Here is a 22397-nt window from a genome sequence, read left to right as displayed (position 1 = left end):
CCAGAACGCCGCGCTTGTTCCAAAAAGCGAATAATTATGAAGGAATTCACATTTCTTTTCATCCACCTCTATCCAACAACTCTTTGGCTTCGTTGATTTTGCTAGCCAGGTACGGACTGCCTCCTCGGTCGGGGTGGTTTAAAAGCATCACTTCACGATGCCTTTTCCGCAGTTTGTCCCTCGTCATTGTCCGTTCATTGATCTCCAATATCAGCGCGGCCTCCTTGTTCGTCATCTTCGATTCGAATCCACCCTTGTAAAAGGCTTTGCCCAGGGCGTTGAAGGCGTCAGGATTGCGCCAGCGGCGGAAGGCAACGAGGCCGGCGCGCCCAAGGAATGCGGCCCCGGCGATGCCGAGACCGGCGGCGATGGTCGTCGTTGCCATTGATTGTGGTGAGAGATAAGGGCGAGGTAATGAGAGACGGTGTCTGGATAATGCGGCGAAGAGGGTCAAAGGAGCAGTGGGTTGTAGAGATATATGAGGTGCCTGAGATCGAGTTGCTTTCCGGTCGCAGGTGAATTTCGCCGCAAAGGCGGAGCGGAACAATGTAACTCCGTCCATCAATAATTTTCTGGCAGTCCGGCGGCTTGGGTCCCATCGCAACTTGGGCACTCATCACAACGTGCACGAGTCTGCTGGCTCCCTCACAGCGACGACACCTCCAGAGGCTTGTGAAATCGACGTCCTCTACTGCAGATTATCGCTCTAGCTACAAGGATCTCTATCCTCAGCAACCGCCAGTATGAGGTACTAATCCCCCCACTAAGATTGCAAACGACCACAACTAACACTTTCCGTTTCTCAGGATCGAAACATGCCACCTCTGCTCGAGACCTGTATACCCTTCAAAAGGCATTACATTTGTGCGGAATGATGCCAAACTCTTTCGCTTCTGCCGAAGCAAGTGCCACAAGAACTTCAAAATGAAGCGGCAGGCACGTAAGCTTAAGTGGACCAAGACACACCGGGCTCTACGCGGCAAGGAGATGATAGTCGATCAGTCTCTTCTGCTCGGTCAATTCGCGAAGCGACGCAATGCACCCGTCAAGTACGACAGAAACCTGGTGCAGGCCACGATGAAGGCGATGGAGCGCGTGGAGGAGATTAGGGCACGAAGAGAGAAGGTCTTCACGAGACGGAGATTGAGTGGCAAGGCCAGCAGAGATCAGAAGCGCAAGGAGGACATGAAGGTTGTGGCGGAAGGAGAGCATCTTATTCGCAAGGAACTGCAGGATCTTGAGGCCGCGAGGGCCGAAGGCCAGGAGGCCGTGCTCGAGCAGGATCAGACTGTCAGTCAGTTACTGGGCGAGGAGCGCATGCGCCAGAAGAGCAAGCGGAAGATGCTGAGGAGTGGTGGCATGGAGGAAGAGATGGACCTGGATTGATAGTGAAGCAGAAAGATGAGTAATGCGTTACGATACCCTCGGCGTTTGGGCGTCTAAAGATTGCGCGGACAGTCACGGTGGCTACAAAAGCAGCATCAACTTCGGAGCCTGGATCACAGCGACCAGTTGGCTTGCTGACAGCATCAATGGGACACAACAGACTTCCTCGAACTGCATCCGCCGGTCCCCTCGGCATCTTCTTTGTGTCAACAATGTCCAAGCCATCGTTTCTTTGGGATGCTGGATTTCTTTTGTGCGACTTCATTGTCGGCTCGAGACCTCTCACAATATGTCTTGTCCTAGGACAAAGCTGCTACTGACAGACCATTCGTGTACTAATACCCTCCACTACTGACCGCCACGTTCGAATTGGCTCTTTAGACCACTCTGTTGACAATGGAGTACTTCACATCTGTCCTTCCGAGCGTGAACAGCCAGAACGGCTCGAGCACATCAAACACAGCAAACCCGTTCAGCAACTTTACGTTCGTTCATCCCAGCTTCTTTCCCCAACAGACCAAGAACACGAGACCACGAAGTAGGCGATCGTCCTCCCGGGTACAACGCCGTCAACGCCCCAGCCACATCAGCACTTGCATCTCCAGTTCTCCAGTCGCATACGATCTTGCCCGGCGCAGCTCGTCCCCCACATTGGGAAAGCGACTCAGGCAGTCCCGAGTCCTCACGTCCTTCCCTCGCATCTCCGACAACACTCCGCCGGCTAGCCCCAAAACGAGTCGCTACACGAAGACACCCGCGGAGCAGAAGCTGAGCAATCTCTTGAAGCGCTCGGCTTCTAGTCCCAGCCTTTCACATCAGCCTGAGAGCTGTAAGCAAGCTATGCCTTCCCAACCGTCCTCACCAACTCATACTCGACAGTCATCCAAGCCGCCTCGACCATCCAATTCGAAGGAGAGAATCGAAGTCGAGGTCGAGGTCGTGGATCTTCAACCAGACGTTCTTCCCTACAGCCCCACACGTTACGTCTACGACGCAATGGAGACACCGCCCTTGTCCCCCGCCAGCACTAGCTCAACAGAAGATACATATGGCCTCTTCTTTGGGGTTGTCGCAGGAGGCAGCCGGACGGTAAGTGGAAGCGCAACTGCAACGTCCTCCACAATCGCCTGTGGCAGCACTTCAGGGCGTCAAAGAAAGGAACAGATCGCGCGCGAAGAGAGAATTGCCCTCCGGAGCACCATGCGGCAAGGAGCCGAGAATCCGGGTAAGTCAGCATCTCCCCAACAGTCCACTACTTCCCTATCATGGCGCAGCAGCGCAAGAGCCCCTTCCTCCACCACCTCCAAACTCCGAGCAGGTAACGCCGCGCAGCTCCTCGTCAAAGTGGCCAGCGGCTCCCGCGTCAGCGACGCCGAAGAAAGCGCCCTCCGCTTGCGGCGCCCCGACGACTACAAAACTTGCATGAAGGCCATCGCCGACTTGGCCTTCCAGGCGCAGACCGCCGCGTTGACCGCCGAGCAGAGCACGCGGGCCGCCGACGGCCAGCTCTCCTACTATGAGCTATACGAGAATGCAGAGATGCTGCTGCGGCAGCGCGGCTACCTGTTCAACCCGGCTTTTGCTGAGGCGGCCGGCTTCCAGAAGCCAGTTGAAATTCGGCATGGCCAGGCGACGCGCAAGTCGTCCAGGCGTAGCGCGGGTAAGTCGCTGAAGCAGAGTTTGGCCATGAGTGCGGAGCGCAGAGCCAGGAGAGGAATGTTGGGAGGTGAGAAGAGCGGCGCAGGGAATAAGGCATTCCTGGAGCCTGGAGCATCCTGGGCCGATGACTTATAGGCTGTGCCTGCTGCATACTCCCATGGCTTGAGGGTAAAGTGATACATTTGGGAGGTGTTACCTGCTTAGACCAAGATCTTATGCATTTACATGATATTGATCGTAATGGAACTCAGACGAAGAATGAGATTAGATCGAAATGAGAAAAACGAGATACATCCAGACTGAAAAAAAGAAGCATCATGCACGACCTGTGACCATGTAAACCACCCTGGCCTCCATGACGAGTCTACAGACGCGTCCAGCTTCTGGACCTGGTATTGAAGTCACGAAGCAAACTTGTAACTCACCTTCCCCCGCAAGGCTGTTCCACAGCCTCGCCAGCCCCCATGGGTATCCACTTGTCCCTCGAGCTGCTCCTCTTGGCAATCGGCCATCGGCGATCGACGATCGTGCTGGCACCAGCTCGGCTGAACTGCGGGCCCCGAAATACGGAGTACCGTACTTTGCTTCCAAGGTTCTGGCAAGCGTTCAACCAAGTTTTTTTTTTTTCTTTTTTCGGAACACGAAAAAAAAGTTTCAGAAAGAATCATCGTACTGCTGAACCTACGGTGGTTGCCACAGCCCGGGGCACCGTAAATCGCAGCCTGCTCGTACGTGCTAGATAGCTGGCATGATGGAGAGGCAGCTGATGTGCCTGGCTTAGCTGGGATGTACATACAATGAACAGCCAAGTGGCCTAAAAGACCGTCCAATGGTGTTTGTTGACAACGACCCTCGGCCTGCTGTAGCTGTGCACGGAGACGTTGTCTACAAAAGCTGACCACGTGAAGTCCCCCTTATCAATGCTAGCAAATGTACTTCGTACTCTGTAGAAAGTCGTCCGAGCTTCTTTGATGGCGGAGGGCCGCAGAAGATGTGCTCAAAGAAACACATGACGCGCCCTAGGCCCTCCAGGACCACCACCTGCTGCGTCCCAAGCCCCAATATACATTTGGTTGTCCGCGCATCCCTCCGGCTTCTATAACGGTACTAGAGACAAGGCACAGACAGGTACGGGAGTACTCGTAATCACCCCGTGACCGTGACGGGACAACACAAATCCCGTAGACTGACATGTCGCAATCCGCGAACCTCGGATGCCGCCTTTGTCGCTTCTCGGCCCCGATCAAGCCTTGGGACGCTAAATCACTCACTGCCTTTTTTCTGTCGCGCGTCACATTACTGGCACCGTTTAGCCGTCAAAAGTCGAGCTTATCTCAGCCCCCAGTTGATTGCGGTGTCCCTCCCGGAGCGCCTGCCAGCCCACCCCGGGCCGTGGTAGGCGACTTTACAAAAGTGCAGTACGTAGCATGCACATATGGGGCAAAATCTTAGGCATCCCATCAGCAAAAGGTGCGCGGTACGGTGACATGATAAAGCAGCAGTATAGAAGAGTGCATGATGCCACTGCTCCGCCGCTGCTGCCGCCCCCGCCGCTCTGCTTCGAGACCTCCCACGTCCGTCAAGAAGGCCGCAGCTCCGCGCCCGAATGAGACACGCCCTATCTCTAGCTCGAGGCCCGTGACGGGTAACGATCGTGCTCTCAATAAAGCAATAATGCATGCAGGCCAGACAGGGCAAGTGATCAGCCCTGCTGGGAGGGGCATAGTTTCGGTGTAGCCTAGCTGCTGGCGTGCTGAGGAAGCCCGGATGCGAGTTTGACAGTCTTAGCTGACAAGACCACCTCCCCGACTGTTGGCGCCTCCTCTGCCAGGTACTGTACCGCCAGCCGCCAGGCGACGAGATTGTGCGGTCGCCTAAGCAAGGTGGAATAGGTGCCAGCTACGCTAATCAGCCCCCCAAGAGATAGGTACCCGGCTCTCCGTAGCCCTATGATCTTCCCGCATGTCCCTCGTTCAGCCGTGGATGAACCGACGCTCATCGTGCGGCGATCTTGTGTACTCGTCAATCGACTGCAAGTACAGCTGTCAATCATCGATTTCCGATGCGGGAAATGTACTTCCGATGAGGAAAAAGTAGTTTTCGTCGCATTCCCCTCGCTGATCAGCAATGTGGACATCCGTACTTTGTAGATCATGACGCGTGAGAGCGCGAAGGACTGCTGATCAGCCCCAGAGACGCGTCCGTTAGTTCCCCTGCAAAGCTGTCAACAGGGAAAGGTTTTCCAAAAGCGAAGATGGATCAGAAAAAAGACCAGAGCCACAACACACAACAACGCGCAAAGGGCTGGTTTGAATATCTGGTGTTATTGTAGCGGGCGCCGACACCATCATAGAGGGTGTCAGCTGCTCCTGCCAAATGATTATAACGAGCACGAAGGGTTTGTTTGAAGCTCGTCTGAGTCCTCCATTTTGTAGCCGTATAGTTCTGCTATAGCGACTCTTGTATGGTCATATTTTCATGTCGATAAGTTTTCATCATTTTCGTCTTTTTTTGTGGCCACCTGCTCGACGCGACTGTATCCTTACCCACTTTAACCTCATCGAGAGCTGATATGTGCTCGCCGACTCATAGGTGTTTTGAGGATCTGTGTCGCGGAGCTCGGTCGACTTGGGACTTCCCGCTCTTGGGGAAATACGGCCTGCAGCAAAAAGTAGATACAATCCAATAAATGTCTCCAATGCAACAAGCTTCCAAGGAAATCAATGTAAAGAGCGTCGTGAAGCGTCGTCACGCTGTAGAATGGTGCAAGGGCAGAAGGCCGGAACGGCGAAGACTTATGACTCGTCCATCTTGAACATCTCCTCGTCCTCGCCGTGCGAGCTGCTGCGACGGAAATGGTCCGTGTGCCTGTCGTCGCTGCCAGCACGATAGTGCCGCTCATCAGAAATGTTGTGCGCGAACGCCGGTGGATGCATGCCCATTGGGCTATAGACATTGGTCAAAGTGCTGTCAGATGACTTGCTGTTGTAGGACTGGTATTGTTGCGGCAAAGGTGGTACAGGAGGCACGTCTGAATTCATGACCGAGGCTCTCGTTCGAGGGGTGTTGGAGAAGTTCAGTCCTGCGGTAGCGGCAGCCAGAACACCGTCGTCGGTACCGGAGGTGGTTGGACGAAAGTCACTGACGCCGGAGAGCTTTGCAGGAGGGAAGCCCGGTGACACCACGCTATCAGCGTACGAGCTAGAGTGCATCGAGCGATACGAGCGGGATAGATTGCTACCACCACTGTATCGTTTCGAGCTAGGCACAGGGTAGCCCTCGCTCATAGGTGGCGGGGTGGTTTCGACAGAACTCAGCTCATCGGGTATCTCAGAGGAGCCAGAGTACTCTGGAGAGGCCGATGATACTTCGCTCGGATCGACCTGAGAGACGTCCATCTCAGCCTGCACCTCGGCATTTATGTTGCACAAGACCGAGGCAGCCTCAAGGAGCTGGACCTGCTGATGCTTGGAGATGAGTAGCTTAGAGGTAATTGCCCACGCGGGGTCATGCTCCCACCTAGGTAGATCAGCACACAGTCTTGTCAGTCAGGATACCTCAATCAGCAACATACATATGCTTGGTGAGGCAGCTGCTGTGTTTGTAACCCTTCCCGCATGTGTCACAGCGGAGGTCTGAGCCAGACTTCTTGTCGCCCTTTATGAGGTGGGATCCTTCGCTAGCCCTGCGATTTCTGTTCTTGCTCTTCTGGGCAGCCATGTCCTCGTCGTGAGAGTTGTCCTCGACAACCTCTTGATCGGGCAACTCGGACAGGGCATTGGGTCCGAAGTAGGCGTGCATGCTGGGCCGCGAGTTCATAGAGTGAGCCTCTCCCCTTTTTGAGCCAATGCTCCGGCGATGAGCAGATCCAGACGCGTTTCCCTGCTCTCGTAACGCGGCAGCAATGGCAGCTTGCGCGGTGGACGAGGAGGCGGCAGAGTTGACACTCTTCCTACGGTTGATACGGTGGGACGGGCCTGAGACGGAGATGGAATGGGAATGAGGTCTGCTCGTGTTGTGTGAATATTTCGAAAAACTGCCGGAGACAGGTCGAGAAGTAGGCGTATCCTATATTAGTAAGGAATGTGAGCACGGGCAACAGCAGGCTGCGAGGGACCGAGTGGGGTGGTCGTGCTTACTTTAGAAGAGGCCATGACTGCGATGAGTGTACGCTATTGTTTGAGAGACCCAGAGCGCACAAAATATTATTATCTCGGAATGTGTTGGGGGGCAGTAAGGAGCAGGTCGGCTAGAAGACGATCGCTGGTCCGTGGGGTGGAGAGGGGGGCAGGAGGAGAGCCGAGAACGGCGGAACCAATGCGACGCCCTGCACGACAAGCCGCAAGTGGGACGAGGAGATGAGCGCCAGCAAATGCGATCTTTTGTGTAGCCGTGCAGGGTGAGAGGATGTTCGTTGGTTAAGGAAGACAAGGAGAGCACACAAAAAAAGGTGAGACGTAAAGTGAGCCGTGGACCGTGGAGAGAAGTTGGCCAGCCAGAGACAGGCACGACGGAATCAACTGGTCCGATGACTGCGAGGCCCAGATGACAGGGCCAGGCACACACGTACTGCTGGAGAGTGTAGTGTGTGGCTCAGACTACTCGAGGCACTATAATTGCGAGCGCGGAGTGGAGAAAGGTTGGAGGCGCGAGGAAAGCCTCTTCGCCGTCTGACTTGCGGCCTTGTTTGGCTATCGTGATCGGCACCTGCACAGTGTACCTGACCCTAGGCATGATTGTCAGGTGCTTCGTTCCCAGCTCCATCCCTAAAGGGAGAAAACCCCCCCCGGACTTCGCAGCACGAGTCCGGAGGACAGGCGCGTGAGCTGCTGCTCGTCTGATGGGAATGTCATGTCCCTGCTGACCATCCTTATCAAACAATAATAACCCTCTACTCCCTCATAGCCATCAGCGAGTAGCAGCAGCAGCAGCAGCAGCAACAACCGCGACCCGCACGCTGCCCGCGACGCTATCCAGACTTGGCCGACTGCGCGTGCTGGCTCTGCGGGGTCGGCCCCTTCGAGTCGCCTTGATCACTCGCATAGACGGGAGATTACCAGGATTGCCCACCCGTTCTATTGTTTCATTGCGCGTGTCGGACACTAGCATTTATCGGCGATGCTTTCTTGGGCAGGTACCACCATACCGGAGTGTTTGGAGCTGAGGTACGTTGTTGCCGCCCAGCTGGATGCCCGACAATCTTAGCTACAACCCAATGGGCCGGCCGCTCCGGGTCCAGGCTGTGTCGATGCTGATAACGAACCACGACGTCTCAGAATCCTACCGCAGTACTCCAACTCACGCTGCTACCCCTCTCTCCACGCTGCCTCCAGAAGAATAGTGTGCCCTCCCTTGCGGCGCTGGCACCCACAACTGGCAGGAGATAGGCCCTAGCAGCCGCTGCAGGTCCTTCGACTAAAGCGAACCTTGCAGCGATAGCTTCCTTCATTGGCGCCTACATCTGTGCCCACGAGCGAGCGCCCTCTTCGCTTAGCCAGTGGCGTTGAATGCCATGGTTGGCCTATCGCACGCCATTCTGCTTGAAAGATAGAGCCACGTTCGCCATTTGCCGGCTTAGGGCTTGCTCACGCGCGCCCAGACAAGCCCCCTCTTTCCTTTCTAAGGCTCATTCAGGCAGGCCGCCTGATTCCGTCCAGCCAAACAGCTCATGCTGCAGCGCCTCTGACGGCATTGGGTCACAACACCTCTCCTGCACCGTGCCGTCCCACATGACCGACTATCGTGGCAATCCAGAGTAGTCCCAGTCTTCAGAAGAATGCACCAGGACTTCTGAATCCACTTGTCTCAGTGCTGTCAGCTGTGGGACAATGAACCGTTTACTTGTGCGCAGTCCCAAGCATTCCTTAAAAAAAAAAAAGTTGTCTGAGACAAGCCGATCATCAGAGGCACCCCTCGTAAGGTCGATCTCCGAAGCCGTCGCTCTTGCGCAAAACATAGCTCCCGAGCCAGGCGCTGACCCCTGTTAGCCTTCCCCAGTTGGTCAAACCTGTCAGGAGGGTTTATCAAGGCATGCGGAGGCTGCCCGCTAAACTACAACCGCCTATTCCAATCTTGGGGCCACAAGTTTCGAAGGGTACAACTTGTATCATCGCTTGAAACGTTCAGACTGTTCGCAGGAATGCTCGAGCTACAGTAGTATTGCAGCAAGACGGACAGAAGAGTTTTGTCTCTCCTGCCATATCCTTGGACCATGAACAAGAGAGAACTTCCCCAGAATCTGGCCATCTGGCTACCTCAAAATCTCCAGCTGCTTGGCTAGGCTCTAAATTTTTATGGTTCCGGCAACCATGTTTGGGAGTGAACCGTTCTGTTGATCTTATCCGAAGATCTTTGCATCTAGATTCTAGCCGTACCCCGATACACACATCCCGGAGGGTCTCGAGCGTTGATGACCTGGATCAAACCCTGGACCGGCGAGTCAGTGGTACATTCCTTTGACAGCTTGGCGGGTCCGCTACCCGTCCATCTGCAGCATCTACTATTTCCTGGGAAAGATGTAGCATCAGAGCTCCAAGATTGCGCATCGTCAACGGGGTAAATTTGCGTGACTGTATGTCCACCGTTCAGCCCGCCGTGAACACGTGGCGGGCAAAGCCTCATTACTAGTTCGAAGCGGCGACAGCATTCCCTTCCCACCTCTGCCGAAGTTTCGTTATCAAGAAAGCGACTGACCAGCCAGTCCGCCGTTCTGAGCTCCGCAAAAAGTCCACCAGCGTTTGTTGCTCTTCTGTCGAGGTGAGCCACTGTGCTGCAAAACAAATGGGCCCATAACTGTTCACCACTATCGGGGCGCTCTCGCTAGACATGGCGAGCCCGCAGATATCGGCTGCAAGCGCTGGTCTCTCGTCGGGCTGTAGCAGGCACCTCGCGACGTTGTGGTATTGAATTGCAAACACATGGCAATCGCGCGTCATGCGAATGGTAGGAAATGGCCTCTCGTCTATTCGAGAAAATGGCCGTCTAGAGAACGCCTTCCGCCACTCGCCCAGTTCTGCCAACACATCATCGCTGTGGCCACCAAATGCGACATTGACAGCCCTGCCAAGCAGAAGGGTCATCGCGTTGCTGAAGGCGTCGTCAGAGACCAGCTGGACCCCAACCCGGTCTACACGAACCTTCAATGGGCACTCGTGTATCAAGCTGTAGCTGATATCCTCCCGCAAATAGTTCCAGAACCCACCGGCCAGGAGTGAATGATCTGACAGCGACGGTACTGGCGGCAACAATGTCGATGCGCCAAAGAGATGACGGTTTGGATCTTCATCTTCGGCCAGGATTTCGTATGATCGCAGCAAGCATGTGGATGCCAAGGCTGTGCCATCCATGACCTCCTGATCTTTGGCCGAAAGAGCAAGTAACAGCTTGACACAGCGATCGTGATAGGACTCGGCGACAGCTCGGGGAAACGACTCTTTGCGGTGCATATATATTGCGGCAAAGGCGATGGTGGCCGAGAAGAGGAGGGCGCTTTCGAGAGCCGTTTCAACCACATCCTTTTCAAATACTCGAGTCTCGTCGGAAAGGTCGTACCATGGTGCAAGGTCCTTGATGTAAACATGAAACAATTTCGCAATGAGTGCTTCGCTGAGCAGCTCTCGAGGGCTCTTGTCTAAGTCAACTCCTGTCTCTGGTGTGTACTGCTTGACGACCAGCGGACTCGAGCGATCGCAATAAACATCCCGCTTCTCACATCTTTCGCATATGGGGAGTCTGCCATCGCACCGAATACGTCTTCGGCGGCAAGTCAAGCAAGAATTGGCGTCAGCCGTACGTGGCATTACCACAAAGACGCATACAAGTGGGCCAGACCAATATTTGGGTCATGCTTGCGACAACACCTGTTATATGACATCCAACACTTCACCAGGCATCACTGGCCCCAGTATATTCCCACTTGCTTATCGATAACGACGAGAGAGAGTTTCCTGGTTTCAAAGCCACTTTGAACCGCTACCGGCATCACACGATGCTCAGGGGGCGCCTCCGTTTCCCTGACTATCCCCCGAGCGAAAGCCATCCACTCACCGACTAAGGACCTGAGCAAATTTTCCAACACTTAGGTGTCACGTAGTCCGTCCAGAACTTCTCGCCTTTGCGCCCCAATTATTCTGGAAACGCTCGAAACGCCATGTCATCATAGTGCAACAAGCTGCTTGCGTTAGGTCAGAGCATCGTTACAAGGCTAAAGCTTGCTAGCCGGGGTAAGGCTTCATACTGGCTATTCTGATTCGTTCGACTGCGCAACAGATCTCTTGGAGCCGCAGTGTCCGATGTCTTGCTTTCGGCGACTGGATCAGCCTGCTGTGCTGCTAATGCCGAAGCGCTCCAAGGAGCATGAGATCATGATACCATGACAATTCACAAACGCAGCTAAGTACCCGTCCATGCCCGACATATCATCCTGACACCCTGTCGGCCTTTCAGCAACGCATCTTACAGCCACTCACATGGCCACTACACCTAGACCCTATACCCTCCTTGGCGAACTGCAAAGTGAAACTGACACTTCCTGGTGCCCGAAAGCGCACCATGTCCACAGACTAGGCAACTGTCAAGGCGCTTGACTGAAGTCATAGCTGTTTCCAAACCCTCTCGCCAGGTAATTGGATCTTGCTTCCTCATCCGACACATAGCCCGCGCGGATGTCCAAGTCTCGGTTCGCTTCGACGAGAAAATCCCGAACCCCTTGCCCGAACTGCATGCTCATCTGATTCCGATACCATGGGGCAAAATGGACTATTCCAGAAGACGGCCGGGCCGGTCAGCCAAAAGCCTTCTAGAACGCGGCCTGAAGGCATTTTTGTTGGACATGAATGGGGTTATGCCGGGGCTTCGGCGAGTGGGGGATGAATTACCCACGCGGGCTATCATTTACCGAGCACCGACATGTTCAAAGGGAAAGATTTGGTACTCACTCATGGCCAACATCACCCTCACCTCGTTGGTATAGTTGGGCATTCCCGCGTGCCACAGTCTCAGATCCCTCACCACCACGCTTCCCTTTGGCACGATGGGTTGAACGGGAGGCGCAACCTTCCGCCTCTCTTCCAGCAAGGCCTCTTTGATGCGGCCGCTGGCTCGACCACCGTGGGAACCCTCTTGATCCGCGATACTGCTGTTATGTGTACCGAGCCAGACCTCTGTCGAGCCATTCTCGGGCCTCATGGTGACCAATGGCACATTGACGACGAGAGCAAAGGGGTGAGACGGGTGTGTGAAGTCTGCGTCCGAATGCACCGGCTGTCGCTTTGGTTCCGAGTCCGGCGTCGGTGGCATCGCCGTATTTCCCGAGCAGAAAGTCAGCTTGGGCCGGCGGCCGAGCATTGTCGAGGTGATGTGTGTTGCTAAGGGGTCTTCAGGTCGGTCAGCCCTACCCCTCCAATTTGACCTCGTCCACCTTATTCATTACACTGCACACTCACTGCAAAATATGTCCCCCGACCACCACTCCGCAAGTGGTGGCGCATCCTGCTGCAGATTCCCCTTGTTATAGTTGAATGGACTATTGTCGCCCATATCCCGCAGGATCTTGGCGTCTTGGACCATCTTCGTATTCAATCGGTCGAGCACTGCATGGTCAATGGCGTTTTCCACCACGACTAGGCCGTCTTGATGAAGATGTCTCATCGCGATCTCCAGGTTTCGCTCGTCCAGCTGTCCTCTGCTCACCTCATATGGCGATGGTTTGATCAAGGTTACAGTACTGGCGCATCGGGCGAGCCTGTGGCGCACACCACCGAGAGACCTTGCTCCTCTGGCCAAAACTGAAGACATTTTGGATGTTGTACTACGAAAAGAGTCAGAGCTGGACTTTGGAGATGTGCAGTCATGGTATATATGCCCCAGACTCATTGCAGAAAGGTGGGAAGGCTCGAATGTCGTTCACGAATCTCGGCAATCATTTCCAAATTCAGCAAGGTCGAAGAGCCTAACTATTGAGGCTGATTGGTCACAATCCCGAACCTGGCGGAGGCTTTTGCCTTGAAATTCGCGATTTGCCTTGCCTACGCTTCCCTCCACCATTCGGGACCGCCGCACACTAGGGGGCAGCGGGTAGTGTCCTGGGAACGGTAGCGAGGCCGCTATAGGTGAGTTGAGGTGACTAGCCACGCATGGATTCTCTGCATAGAGGTAAACGGCAACATCAGTGTAGCATCGTCGAAGCTGCTACAGAACCTGCACGGAAATGCTTGGATCAACGACAGCAGTCCCCAAGAATACATTGCGCTTGTTACTGATCGAAGCAGCCAGCAACGTGCCCAAGCTACCTACATACAACGCCCTCGACCACCGCGTACCCCACCTGTTTGCTCTACGATCCAGTCATTACTAGCACATCCCGATACCCAGACCACCTGATATGCAGCGAATGATGTCAATGATGGCAGCATGTAGGCGGTCTTACCATGGACACGACTGGAGTCAAAAGATCACCAGTGGCCTCTCTGCGCTACGGCCCCGGTGATCGCCCTTCGGCAAGGGTCAGGGGTATATCAGATGCCAGCAGTGATAGAGGTGTTGGGCGATGAATCGAGTGGCTCGTGTGTTCGGGGTTCAGTGGTTCATCAAGAAGGGAGACAGTTGGTAGATGTAAGGGCTGTAGTTGAAATCCTGCTCTGTCTTCGTGTGGTGGCCTACGTGACCATCCATTCCTACGATGCAAACTTGAATGAAAGGGCTCTGCATGGGGAAGCTCGCCTGCATAATCCTCAGGGTATACTTCTTAACAACGAATCAAGTGCAGAATGTGCAAGGCGAGTCACTGCATACCAGCATAGGTTGTCCCCTAACCTACGGAGCACTGTACCGAAACAAGTGTTGTAATGGTGCCTGGTGCACGCCGGTCAGCCTTATTGGCTTATAAGGAGCCAGGACGCCCAGCATTCTAGGGGTCCAGGGGCAACAGACTCCACGCCCCTAGCCGGCACCCTCGGCAATTGCGCAGGCGCCCGGCAAGATTGCTTACGGCGATCTTATCGCCCTTAGTCGTTATTGTTCGCGTCGCTTTGCACTGCCGACATCATATCAGGCGCGAACCAGAGCCGCAAAGGGTAGAGCCGGACTTTTGGAGCCAAAAAAGACAGGAATGTGAGTGGGCGCGAAGCCCGGCGCCCAAGCCAGAAAGCCCGTCCACGTTGGCCCAGGGACGTCCAGACCCTTGCAAGCGAGGGCCTCGTGTTTGATTGATTTAGACGATTTGACGGAAAGTGATGAACGCTTGAATTGCGGATCGCAAAGTCCGGCGTTGGCGTGATGAAGTGCTTACTTGGAGTTGATCTGCTGGCTGCTGATGATTGTGCTTCTTCGTTACTTTGTAGACATCGCCAGCAAGGAGTTACTGCAGCGGCATGGTACAACTACCTCCTAGATTTGATACTTGACTGCAGCGCATGAGCCAGTGAACCTCCGAAAAACGTTCCCGATCCCAGCCCACGGCAGCCACAGTGCCACTTACACTCGCGGTTCAGCCATCTTTGTGCGCCCGCACACGCTCGCAGCCTATCGAGCCCTGCAGGACTCCACCAAACGCCCACTGTGCCGTGCAACCCATCTGCCACAAACGCAGGGGTCCGCCAGTCTCCGAGACCATGACCACCAACTCCCAACCGCAACAGCAGTCGTGGGCCGACTGGTTTCTTGACTCCTACGCCGCTTCCTCCCCCATCACCACCGAACCCATCCACTTCGCCGACGACGAAAGCGCCGAGCACCATCATACACGCCACTCCGAAGACTCTCCCATGTCTGCGGCGTCGAGCCATTCCTCGTCGTCAGCTGCCGCCCCACGCAGCTTCTCCGCGCACACCACGTCATCCCTGTCGCCGTACGGGCCCTACACTCCGGTGGGAAGAGGCGGAGCGGGAAACTTCTACTGGCAAGCTGCGGCGTCGCAGTCGACGCCCGATCTTGAGACGGGCCAGCACCCGAGCTTGTCGGAGCGGCGAGCCGCGGCGACGAAGCTGCAGCGCATCAATACGGGCGAACAGCTCAAGCCGCGCAACATCTCGAGTCAGTATGTGCACGTGGGCCGCGGGGGAGCTGGGAATCTGGCGCAGGGCAGTGAGATACTGTTGTCGAGGAGTCCGGTGAGTCCGATACCCGGTGGGGGAGGGGTGAGCACGCCGACGGTGGGGAGGGGAGGGGCGGGGAACGTGGGCAAGGCGGAGGAGCAGAAGAGGTTGGTGAGGAGGGCGCAGGAGGAGATGGAGAGGATTGAGGTGGAGAAGAGGAGGGAGAGGGTTGTGCAGCATGTGGATACCCTGTTGATGCCGCCGCCGGGGGCATTCCTGGGTGGGAGTCGCAGGAGCAGTTTCGTGGATGGGGTGTGAATGCGTCTGCTGTGAAGATGGGTTTGGAGCTGGAGCTATATCTATTCCTACCATATATGAGCACCGGCGAGAGGGACTCGCGGTGCTCGACGGCTGGTGCGCCGCAAAGCTCAGGTGCGGGACACATGATGTGGTGCAAGAGATCCCAAACGTGATGCTGGAACAATGCGACGCCGACCTCAAGTCCCCGAAAGAGCGCGACAATCTCAATGAAGCAGACATTGAAGGCAAGTCGGAGACACGGGACGAAGCTAATGAGTGGATGTACGAATGACTGGCAGACAGTCGAAGGCTACCAGGATGCCAGAGACCAGCAGGTCAGGTAGAAGCACAAGTCAACTACAATGACGAACGAGGACTACCTGGGGAACAGCCGAGCAGAACAGGAGGATGAACGGTTCTATTTTAGGACTTTTCATGCGACCGCCGGCGTCACGCTGCTCATCATATTGAGCCTCAGGTTTCTAGGAGCGGACGAAGGGTGACGAGGCATGAGCAGCCACAAGCCGGTGGAGAGCGTTACCGAACCATTCGTGTTGCTCGTCACTTTCGATGTTATATCGCCACGTCAGGATAGCTTTGGCAGTGTCCCATGTTAGAACGAGCAGCCTTCGGTCAGCAATACTTTGCGGTCCCATATCTGATGAGATGACCGCCTTGCATTTGCCTTCTATCGCTGTATGCAGACTCGTTGATTGCGATCATTTGGCAACAGCTGTTCAACCCAAAGCAGTCTCGACCTACTGCATCTAATCATCATCGGCATCGCGCAGCGCTGGCCTCTTTTGTCTCCCCACCACAACATCTATGGTCATTTCTACACTGCATCTTTCATCTGCATCTGACGCACTCTCGTCCCTCTTCTTCTAGCCGGACACCGCCCCTTCCGACTGTTCTGCAGCCGTTTCGCGTCCCGAGTACTGTACGACCAGGCTATGACGACCGGGGCCAGCCCGCGCGCGACCACTTCTTCCAGAACCTCAATCTGTCCCCGGACGGTCTTTGAATTTCCGTGCCACAAGCGCCGGCCTCGTCGGCATACCTATTCCGTGGAACGAACTCGAGGTTCAGATCGCCAATACGTCGATTACTTCTACAGATGCATGTTCGCTGGAAAATACGATGGCCGATTTGAATTAATGAGCACATACCGAAGGGTCTACCCCCGTTCAATGTCACCCAGGGATATCGAGGGCTCCTGGACACTAATCCGAACGTTTGGGGACCATCGGCAGGGTACGAGCCGACCCTTGTCCCGCCCAATCCTTGTGGTCTTACGAACGTCATGGCAAACATCTCATCGCCCAGCCACGAGCCATGCAGCCCCAGTCACGCCCTCGAAGCCCTTTCTTTGGAGGATCGCGTAGCCCCTGCCTCGGACAACTGCGGGGCAACCAATCGCAGGACGAAGGTCCCTGCGTTTCCCTGGTGTCATATACATCCACACACAGAGATATAGGGAAAACCCCCCCACATCAGTCACGCGACACGAGGCTTGCATCTGGCACGGCACACTACTGTATGTAACTACACTGCACCAAATCAAACAAAGAACCACACCCGACCCTGACCCAGGAAGTACTGTAGAGCACCCAACCTTGGTCGCTGCAGAGAGACACAACCACCCCTTCTCGCGCCTCCTCCGAGCAAGATACTCACGAGTGGGCCGTGGCTGATACCTCGATTATCGATAGAGCCACAGGCAGCTGCTGCGGCAAAGGTGCCTCGGTTCAGAGGCTACAGTCCAATACACAGTAACTTTCAAGGGCTTGCATGATGTTTGCAATATTTCTCAATTTGCAAGCCAGCCAGCCACATTCTCCGCACAGGGTCGTCCTGGGGTTTTTACATACCAGACGATGGATCATCGGATGATGGGGTCCGATTCCTGCTTGCCAGCCAGGGAAGGGGGTCCCAGAGCGAGCCTGGCCAGAGCTCTTGGGTATGCAGACCTGCCTTTCTAGCGTCGTTCGGACCTGTCGTACATACTCTGTACGAAGGTGCTTGTACATGTGCAATACGGTGATGTGTATGGTGCGCTCAGGGATTGTCGTGGGCATTGCTGAACGAAGTGCCAATATGCGCGGCAGTCTAAGCGATTGGGCGAAGGCGCTCGGGAACGCTTGCCAATGCTTGACGTTGATTGTAGATCGCACTTCGTGCCTGGGCGGTGCTGGGCGTGCGTATGTAGATAGCAACGCTGGGAAATGTTTGCCATCTGCGGTCATACATGGCAGGGAAGAACGGAAGTGGCATGATGAGCGCATTTGGGCATCACAAGAGGCAAGTAAACTGTTTTCAGATTTGTACGTGTACGCGAATGCTGCTTCTGGGAATCGACTCCTGCAAATGGCATCGTGGCTGGCGCATAAGGGCATAAGCGTGTATGACCCGTTTTCCACAAGAAACCTGCACGCATGGCGATGTCCCGACACGTACTTACCAGCCGCCGTATGAGGAGGGCGCTCCTGTTCTGGTAGTATAATTCGCAGCCGAAGCCTTCGTCGGCTCACGAAAAGATCTTGTCCCAATAGTACACAATGTTACTCCTGGTTGTCTGTCAGTATGGTTGACTCCTGAAAGGGAAGGGTCACGCACTTGGGACGAATGTAAACATAGTTCCGCTCGTACTCATCCACTTCGGCCAACTCTTTGGGCCGTAGCTCGACCTCATGAGGCTTACGCCACTTTGTCTTCTTGAGAACCTTCCAGCCCACAAAGAGTAGCGGGAACACGCCAACCATAGTGTAGCTGAAGAAGAAGGTGGGAATGTCCCAGAAGCCTGGCAGGAAAACAGTGTAGCCGCCGACGAAAGTCATGATGGTTGTGGCTGTCAGAGCGTAGTAGGCGGTGAAGGGTGACCACCAAGCTTTGTAGTGAAGGGTGTTCCGGTCGAGACCCTGCACTTCGCAGGCCTTCTTCCACTTGAGGAAAGTGAAAGTCATGACAGAGAAATTGATGAGCTGGGAAGCGGTGATCTGGAATGCGTCAGATGGCAGGGGCTATAATAGAAAGGTTGGAGCGTACCAGATTGACAAACCATTGCAACACGGTGGCGGAGTTGTTGTTGAGTTGTAGAAAGCTGAGTAGCGTAATGGCAAGTACGACCCCGACGCAATAGATTGGCACACCATTTCTGGTGCATCGCGTGAAGATCTTGGGCGCCTTGCCTTCGAGAGCCATGCCGTAAAGGCTGCGGCTGGCGCAATAACAGTAACTGTTGCCGGCGGAGAAAGCACTACCCAGGACCATGGCGTTGACAATATGAGGCAGAACAGGGATATTGAGGCGGTTCATCGAAACGACGTAGGGTGAGCCTGCAGCTCCCGGCTCGCCGCTGGTGAAAGCGGCCACCATCTCGGGATCGTCATAAGGGACCACAATGCCGATGCAGAGGGAGCCGATGACGAAAAAGAACATTAGGCGGTAAAAGACGGCCTTGAAAGCGCGCGGCATGATGTAGCGAGGGTTCTCGGCCTCGCCAGCAGCCATGGCGACGTAGTCGGGTCCAGCAATGGTGAAAGATGCTTGAATCAAACATTGGAGGAAACCGAGCCAACGGCCAAGAGAACCCTCATAATAGAGCTCGGTGAAGGACCCAGGATTCTTCCAGTACCGGAACCCAAATCGGTCGTTCAGTGGGTTTCCTCCAAGCATGACAATGAAAGTATAGCAGATCAAGCCGATAATCAAAAGCATTTTGCCGAGTGCCAGCCAGAATTCAGTCTCTCCGTAGTACTTCACTGCAAATAAGTTGGCAGCGCTGTTTGGGTCAGACAAGTCCGCTTCGTATCAGGGGAGGTGCTTACGCATAGGCAAGAATAACCATGGTGATTACAGCAGCCGTTGGGATGACGTCTGTCCAGTAGTGGATGATGAAGTTGCATGCCACGACTTCGAAAGGCACCAGGAACGCCTCAAAAATGAAGAAATTGTAGCCAGCAGCGACACCAAACGCTTCGTCAACATATCGATCTGCAAAACGGATGAAAGGAGACGACAGAGGCAGGTATGTAACCATTTCAGCAACGCAATTGGTGACAGCGAGGATGAATGTGCACCTGCAGGAGGTCAGTCCAAGGCTGAATACTGGGTGGAGCTCAGGAGGCGTGCACAAGCTAACTGTTGGAAGCTTAGGCCACGGCTTGACGCTCGGAAATTCCTACCAGATGGTGAATGCCAGGAACAAACTCGCAGGTCCGCCGTTCATGAGACCACGACCAATTTGCACGAAAAGGGCAGTACCAATAGTGCCACCAATACCAATAAGCTGAATATGTCTGGCCTTGAGCTTGCGGTGGGTCAAATCAAGACCTTGCCTAACACTCTCCTCATCACTGACGTCGGCCAGACCATAGCCTGCCTTGATCGAGGCAACCAGGGAGCCTTTACGCGACTCGCGTTGAACGCCATCGGTGATAGAAGCAGTGCGTTCTGGTAGAGAAGGTCCAGTCATGCGGACCTCCTTCTCGTTGAATTCTTTGTCATTTGGGGACGTATCGGAAGACATGGTGATGGGCTGTAAGGGGAGAGCCTGACATGTAAGAAGTCTTGTAAGCACAGACTGCGGCGGGCGGGTATATGTACGACAATCAGGTGGCATAGGCCTGGCTAGACATCTGATCGACTTTTTTGGCGGGCAGAAAGATGCGCAGCACCAGGTCGCCTGGAGCACCCCACTAACCTAGCGGAAAGCATTTTAGAGGAGTAGCTTATCGTGATAGTCGGCCCAGAATGCGTGGATTCGTCTTAAGCTGAGTCGACCATGACGCCGCAAGGTGACAGCGATTGTTCGCAAGCGTGAGTCCAAGAGTTTTGGACAGCATTGGCGAGCGTGAACCCCGACAGGCGGACCAGTCAGACGACTCTCGGGGGAGCGTACAGGCGGACGTGGGACCCTTGGCACCACGCCCCGCTGATGGCTTTCCCACACAGCATTTGGGGATACTCATTCGGATCGGCTGCCCGGTGCAAGATTAGCGCGGGCGTTGCCACACGACCTCATAGTGACCTTTACCATGTACCGAGTTGCAGCGAGGCCACTTGCAGAGCTGCCTGACCAAACAGAAGTCCGATAAAAAATTCAGGGTCGATTGATCGTTGGGCTAGACTGTTCCCAGCAAATTGCACCGGCGTCGCTTAAGCTCTCGTGCTCACTCCTCTCCACAGCAACGTGGGAGATAGTGGGCCGTGGCTTGGCCACTGGTGAATGGGGCGTGGATTGGCCTTTCTCACCGGGAGAGATCCTTCTTCTAGAGGTGCGTGTTGTCCATTTCGGTACCGTTAGTTTCCTGTATCCACGTTCGAGGACTAGGATCGTGCTGCAGTCATGCGTGCAATCATGCATTTGACAAAGTTGTGTACGATTTGGGGATCTCTCCTTACGACCCTGGTGCTGACAAGGGACATTGTTCTGCCCCCAATATTGGAGATCCAGCTCGATGGTCATCAAGCGTCGATGGGAGCGAGATCAGCAGATTTCAGTCCAGATCAGACTTATGCTGGCTTAACGACATATGCCAACCTACCTTGGCTTCACTGCTTGTCAACTGACAGTAGTATTACCCCGTTTGATATTGCCTTCCTGGGTGCCCCATTTGATACCGGCACAACGGGTCGGCCAGGTGCGAGATTCGGACCAACTGGCATTCGCTTGGGCTCGAGACGCATACATGCAGGAGGATCTTGGAGTCCATATACTCACGAGAACTCATTCCAGAGCTGGGCTCGGATCGTGGACTGTGGCGACGCTCCTTTGACCTTCTTGGATAACACAGCGGCATTGAAACAGCTTGGTCAAGCTCATAAGACTGTGTCGAACCGGCAGACCAACGCAACGGAGCTGGCAAGTGTCCCTCGCATCATTACGTTAGGCGGAGACCACCTTACGACTCTCGCTGCCTTGAGGTCCACTTACAATCACTGGGGTGCTGTAAGCGTCATTCACTTCGATAGCCATATAGATACCTGGGATCCAAAACTGCTCGGCGGTGGCATCTCCCATTATGCTGGAGTCAACCATGGGACTGTAAGTTCATCTCTTTGATGCATGGCAAGTATGGCTGACAGCTCTAGTTTCTTCATATCGCCCATGAGGAAGGGCTGATCCTGAATGCATCCGCTCACGCCGGCATTCGTGCTCCAGCAGTCAACAAGAAGTACGACTGGAAGAATGATAAACGATGCGGATTTGAGATTGTGACGGCGCGAGACATTGACAAGATTGGTGTCGCCGGCATCATCGATAAACTAAAGGCCCGAGTCGGGAGTAACAAGGTATACATCTCGGTGGATATTGATGTACTGGATCCTGCTCATGCACCCGCGACTGGGACCGCTGAGGTTGGAGGCTGGACAACGCGTGAGCTGCTCTCGATCCTCGACGGTCTGGAAGGACTGAAGGTGATCGGGGCTGATGTGGTCGAAGTTGCGCCGGTTTATGACAATGCTGGCGAGACCACGACGCTTGCTGCCGCCGAGGTAGCACACAGCCTGATGACATTGATGGTGCAGACGCCGGTGAAAGCCCTGATAGATGAATGAGACCGGACCTCGAGAGTCCAATTGCACACTCGCTGCCAGCTTTGACTTCTTCATCGTACCTTTTTTTTCAATCACTGTTGCTCTTGCCATATCTGGCAGCATCAACGCGTCCACCAATAGGCCACGTGCTGATCTGATCTTGGCAACCCCACAGCTGTTCAATGGAGGGGCAGCCGTCAATGTGAGGGGCTCGCTGCAATTGTGGAAATCCCGTTGCACTGCCACCAACCATTGCGCCGTTGGCGTTCAGCTGTCAACTTTGGGCTTGGGCTTCCTGACTGAGCAAGGGTCAAGTGTGTCATCAGGTTACCAAGCTTGTCCTCAGTCCAGCCTGAGCACGCTGTCCAACACTTTCTTCCCCAAACCACACTTAAACCCCCCCGGACACGACCCCCCAGTCCGACGGCTCAACATTCAAACTTCGCCTATCCCCATCAACGGCTACCTGCTCCTTTCCTG

At 54.8% G+C, this 22397-nt stretch overlaps 7 protein-coding genes across 7 annotated transcripts; 3 read left to right on the top strand and 4 right to left on the bottom strand.

Annotated features, from left to right (window-relative positions):
- Positions 1-58: 58 nt before the first annotated feature.
- On the bottom strand, positions 59-385 carry HMPREF1541_08603 (uncharacterized protein; the record flags this gene model as incomplete). The annotated part of the gene is made up of 1 exon (XM_008722922.1): positions 59-385. The coding sequence occupies one exon, from the start codon at positions 383-385 to the stop codon at positions 59-61; it is 327 nt and encodes a 108-aa protein (XP_008721144.1).
- Positions 386-924: 539 nt separating this feature from the next.
- Positions 925-1386, top strand: HMPREF1541_08602 (uncharacterized protein; the record flags this gene model as incomplete). The annotated part of the gene is made up of 1 exon (XM_008722921.1): positions 925-1386. The coding sequence occupies one exon, from the start codon at positions 925-927 to the stop codon at positions 1384-1386; it is 462 nt and encodes a 153-aa protein (XP_008721143.1).
- Positions 1387-5840: 4454 nt separating this feature from the next.
- HMPREF1541_08601 (uncharacterized protein) lies at positions 5841-6846 on the bottom strand (the record flags this gene model as incomplete). The annotated part of the gene is made up of 2 exons (XM_008722920.1): positions 5841-6564; positions 6620-6846. 2 exons carry the CDS (start codon positions 6844-6846, stop codon positions 5841-5843), a joined length of 951 nt encoding a protein of 316 aa, XP_008721142.1.
- Positions 6847-9668: 2822 nt separating this feature from the next.
- Positions 9669-12840, bottom strand: HMPREF1541_08600 (uncharacterized protein; the record flags this gene model as incomplete). Its single annotated transcript, XM_008722919.1, has 4 exons — positions 9669-10797; positions 11655-11802; positions 11982-12419; positions 12489-12840. 4 exons carry the CDS (start codon positions 12838-12840, stop codon positions 9669-9671), a joined length of 2067 nt encoding a protein of 688 aa, XP_008721141.1.
- A 1814-nt stretch (positions 12841-14654) lies between these two features.
- Positions 14655-15395, top strand: HMPREF1541_08599 (uncharacterized protein; the record flags this gene model as incomplete). The annotated part of the gene is made up of 1 exon (XM_008722918.1): positions 14655-15395. One exon carries the CDS (start codon positions 14655-14657, stop codon positions 15393-15395), a length of 741 nt encoding a protein of 246 aa, XP_008721140.1.
- Positions 15396-17938: 2543 nt separating this feature from the next.
- HMPREF1541_08598 (uncharacterized protein) lies at positions 17939-19905 on the bottom strand (the record flags this gene model as incomplete). The annotated part of the gene is made up of 4 exons (XM_008722917.1): positions 17939-18373; positions 18423-19158; positions 19205-19456; positions 19562-19905. The coding sequence occupies 4 exons, from the start codon at positions 19903-19905 to the stop codon at positions 17939-17941; spliced, it is 1767 nt and encodes a 588-aa protein (XP_008721139.1).
- An 819-nt stretch (positions 19906-20724) lies between these two features.
- Positions 20725-21938, top strand: HMPREF1541_08597 (agmatinase; the record flags this gene model as incomplete). The annotated part of the gene is made up of 2 exons (XM_008722916.1): positions 20725-21423; positions 21471-21938. 2 exons carry the CDS (start codon positions 20725-20727, stop codon positions 21936-21938), a joined length of 1167 nt encoding a protein of 388 aa, XP_008721138.1.
- Positions 21939-22397: the final 459 nt, after the last annotated feature.

The sequence above is a fragment of the Cyphellophora europaea genome (genome assembly GCF_000365145.1).
Source record: "Cyphellophora europaea CBS 101466 unplaced genomic scaffold supercont1.9, whole genome shotgun sequence".
Classification (NCBI taxonomy): Eukaryota; Fungi; Ascomycota; class Eurotiomycetes; order Chaetothyriales; family Cyphellophoraceae; genus Cyphellophora; species Cyphellophora europaea.
This window is presented reverse-complemented; position numbering and strand designations above follow the sequence as displayed.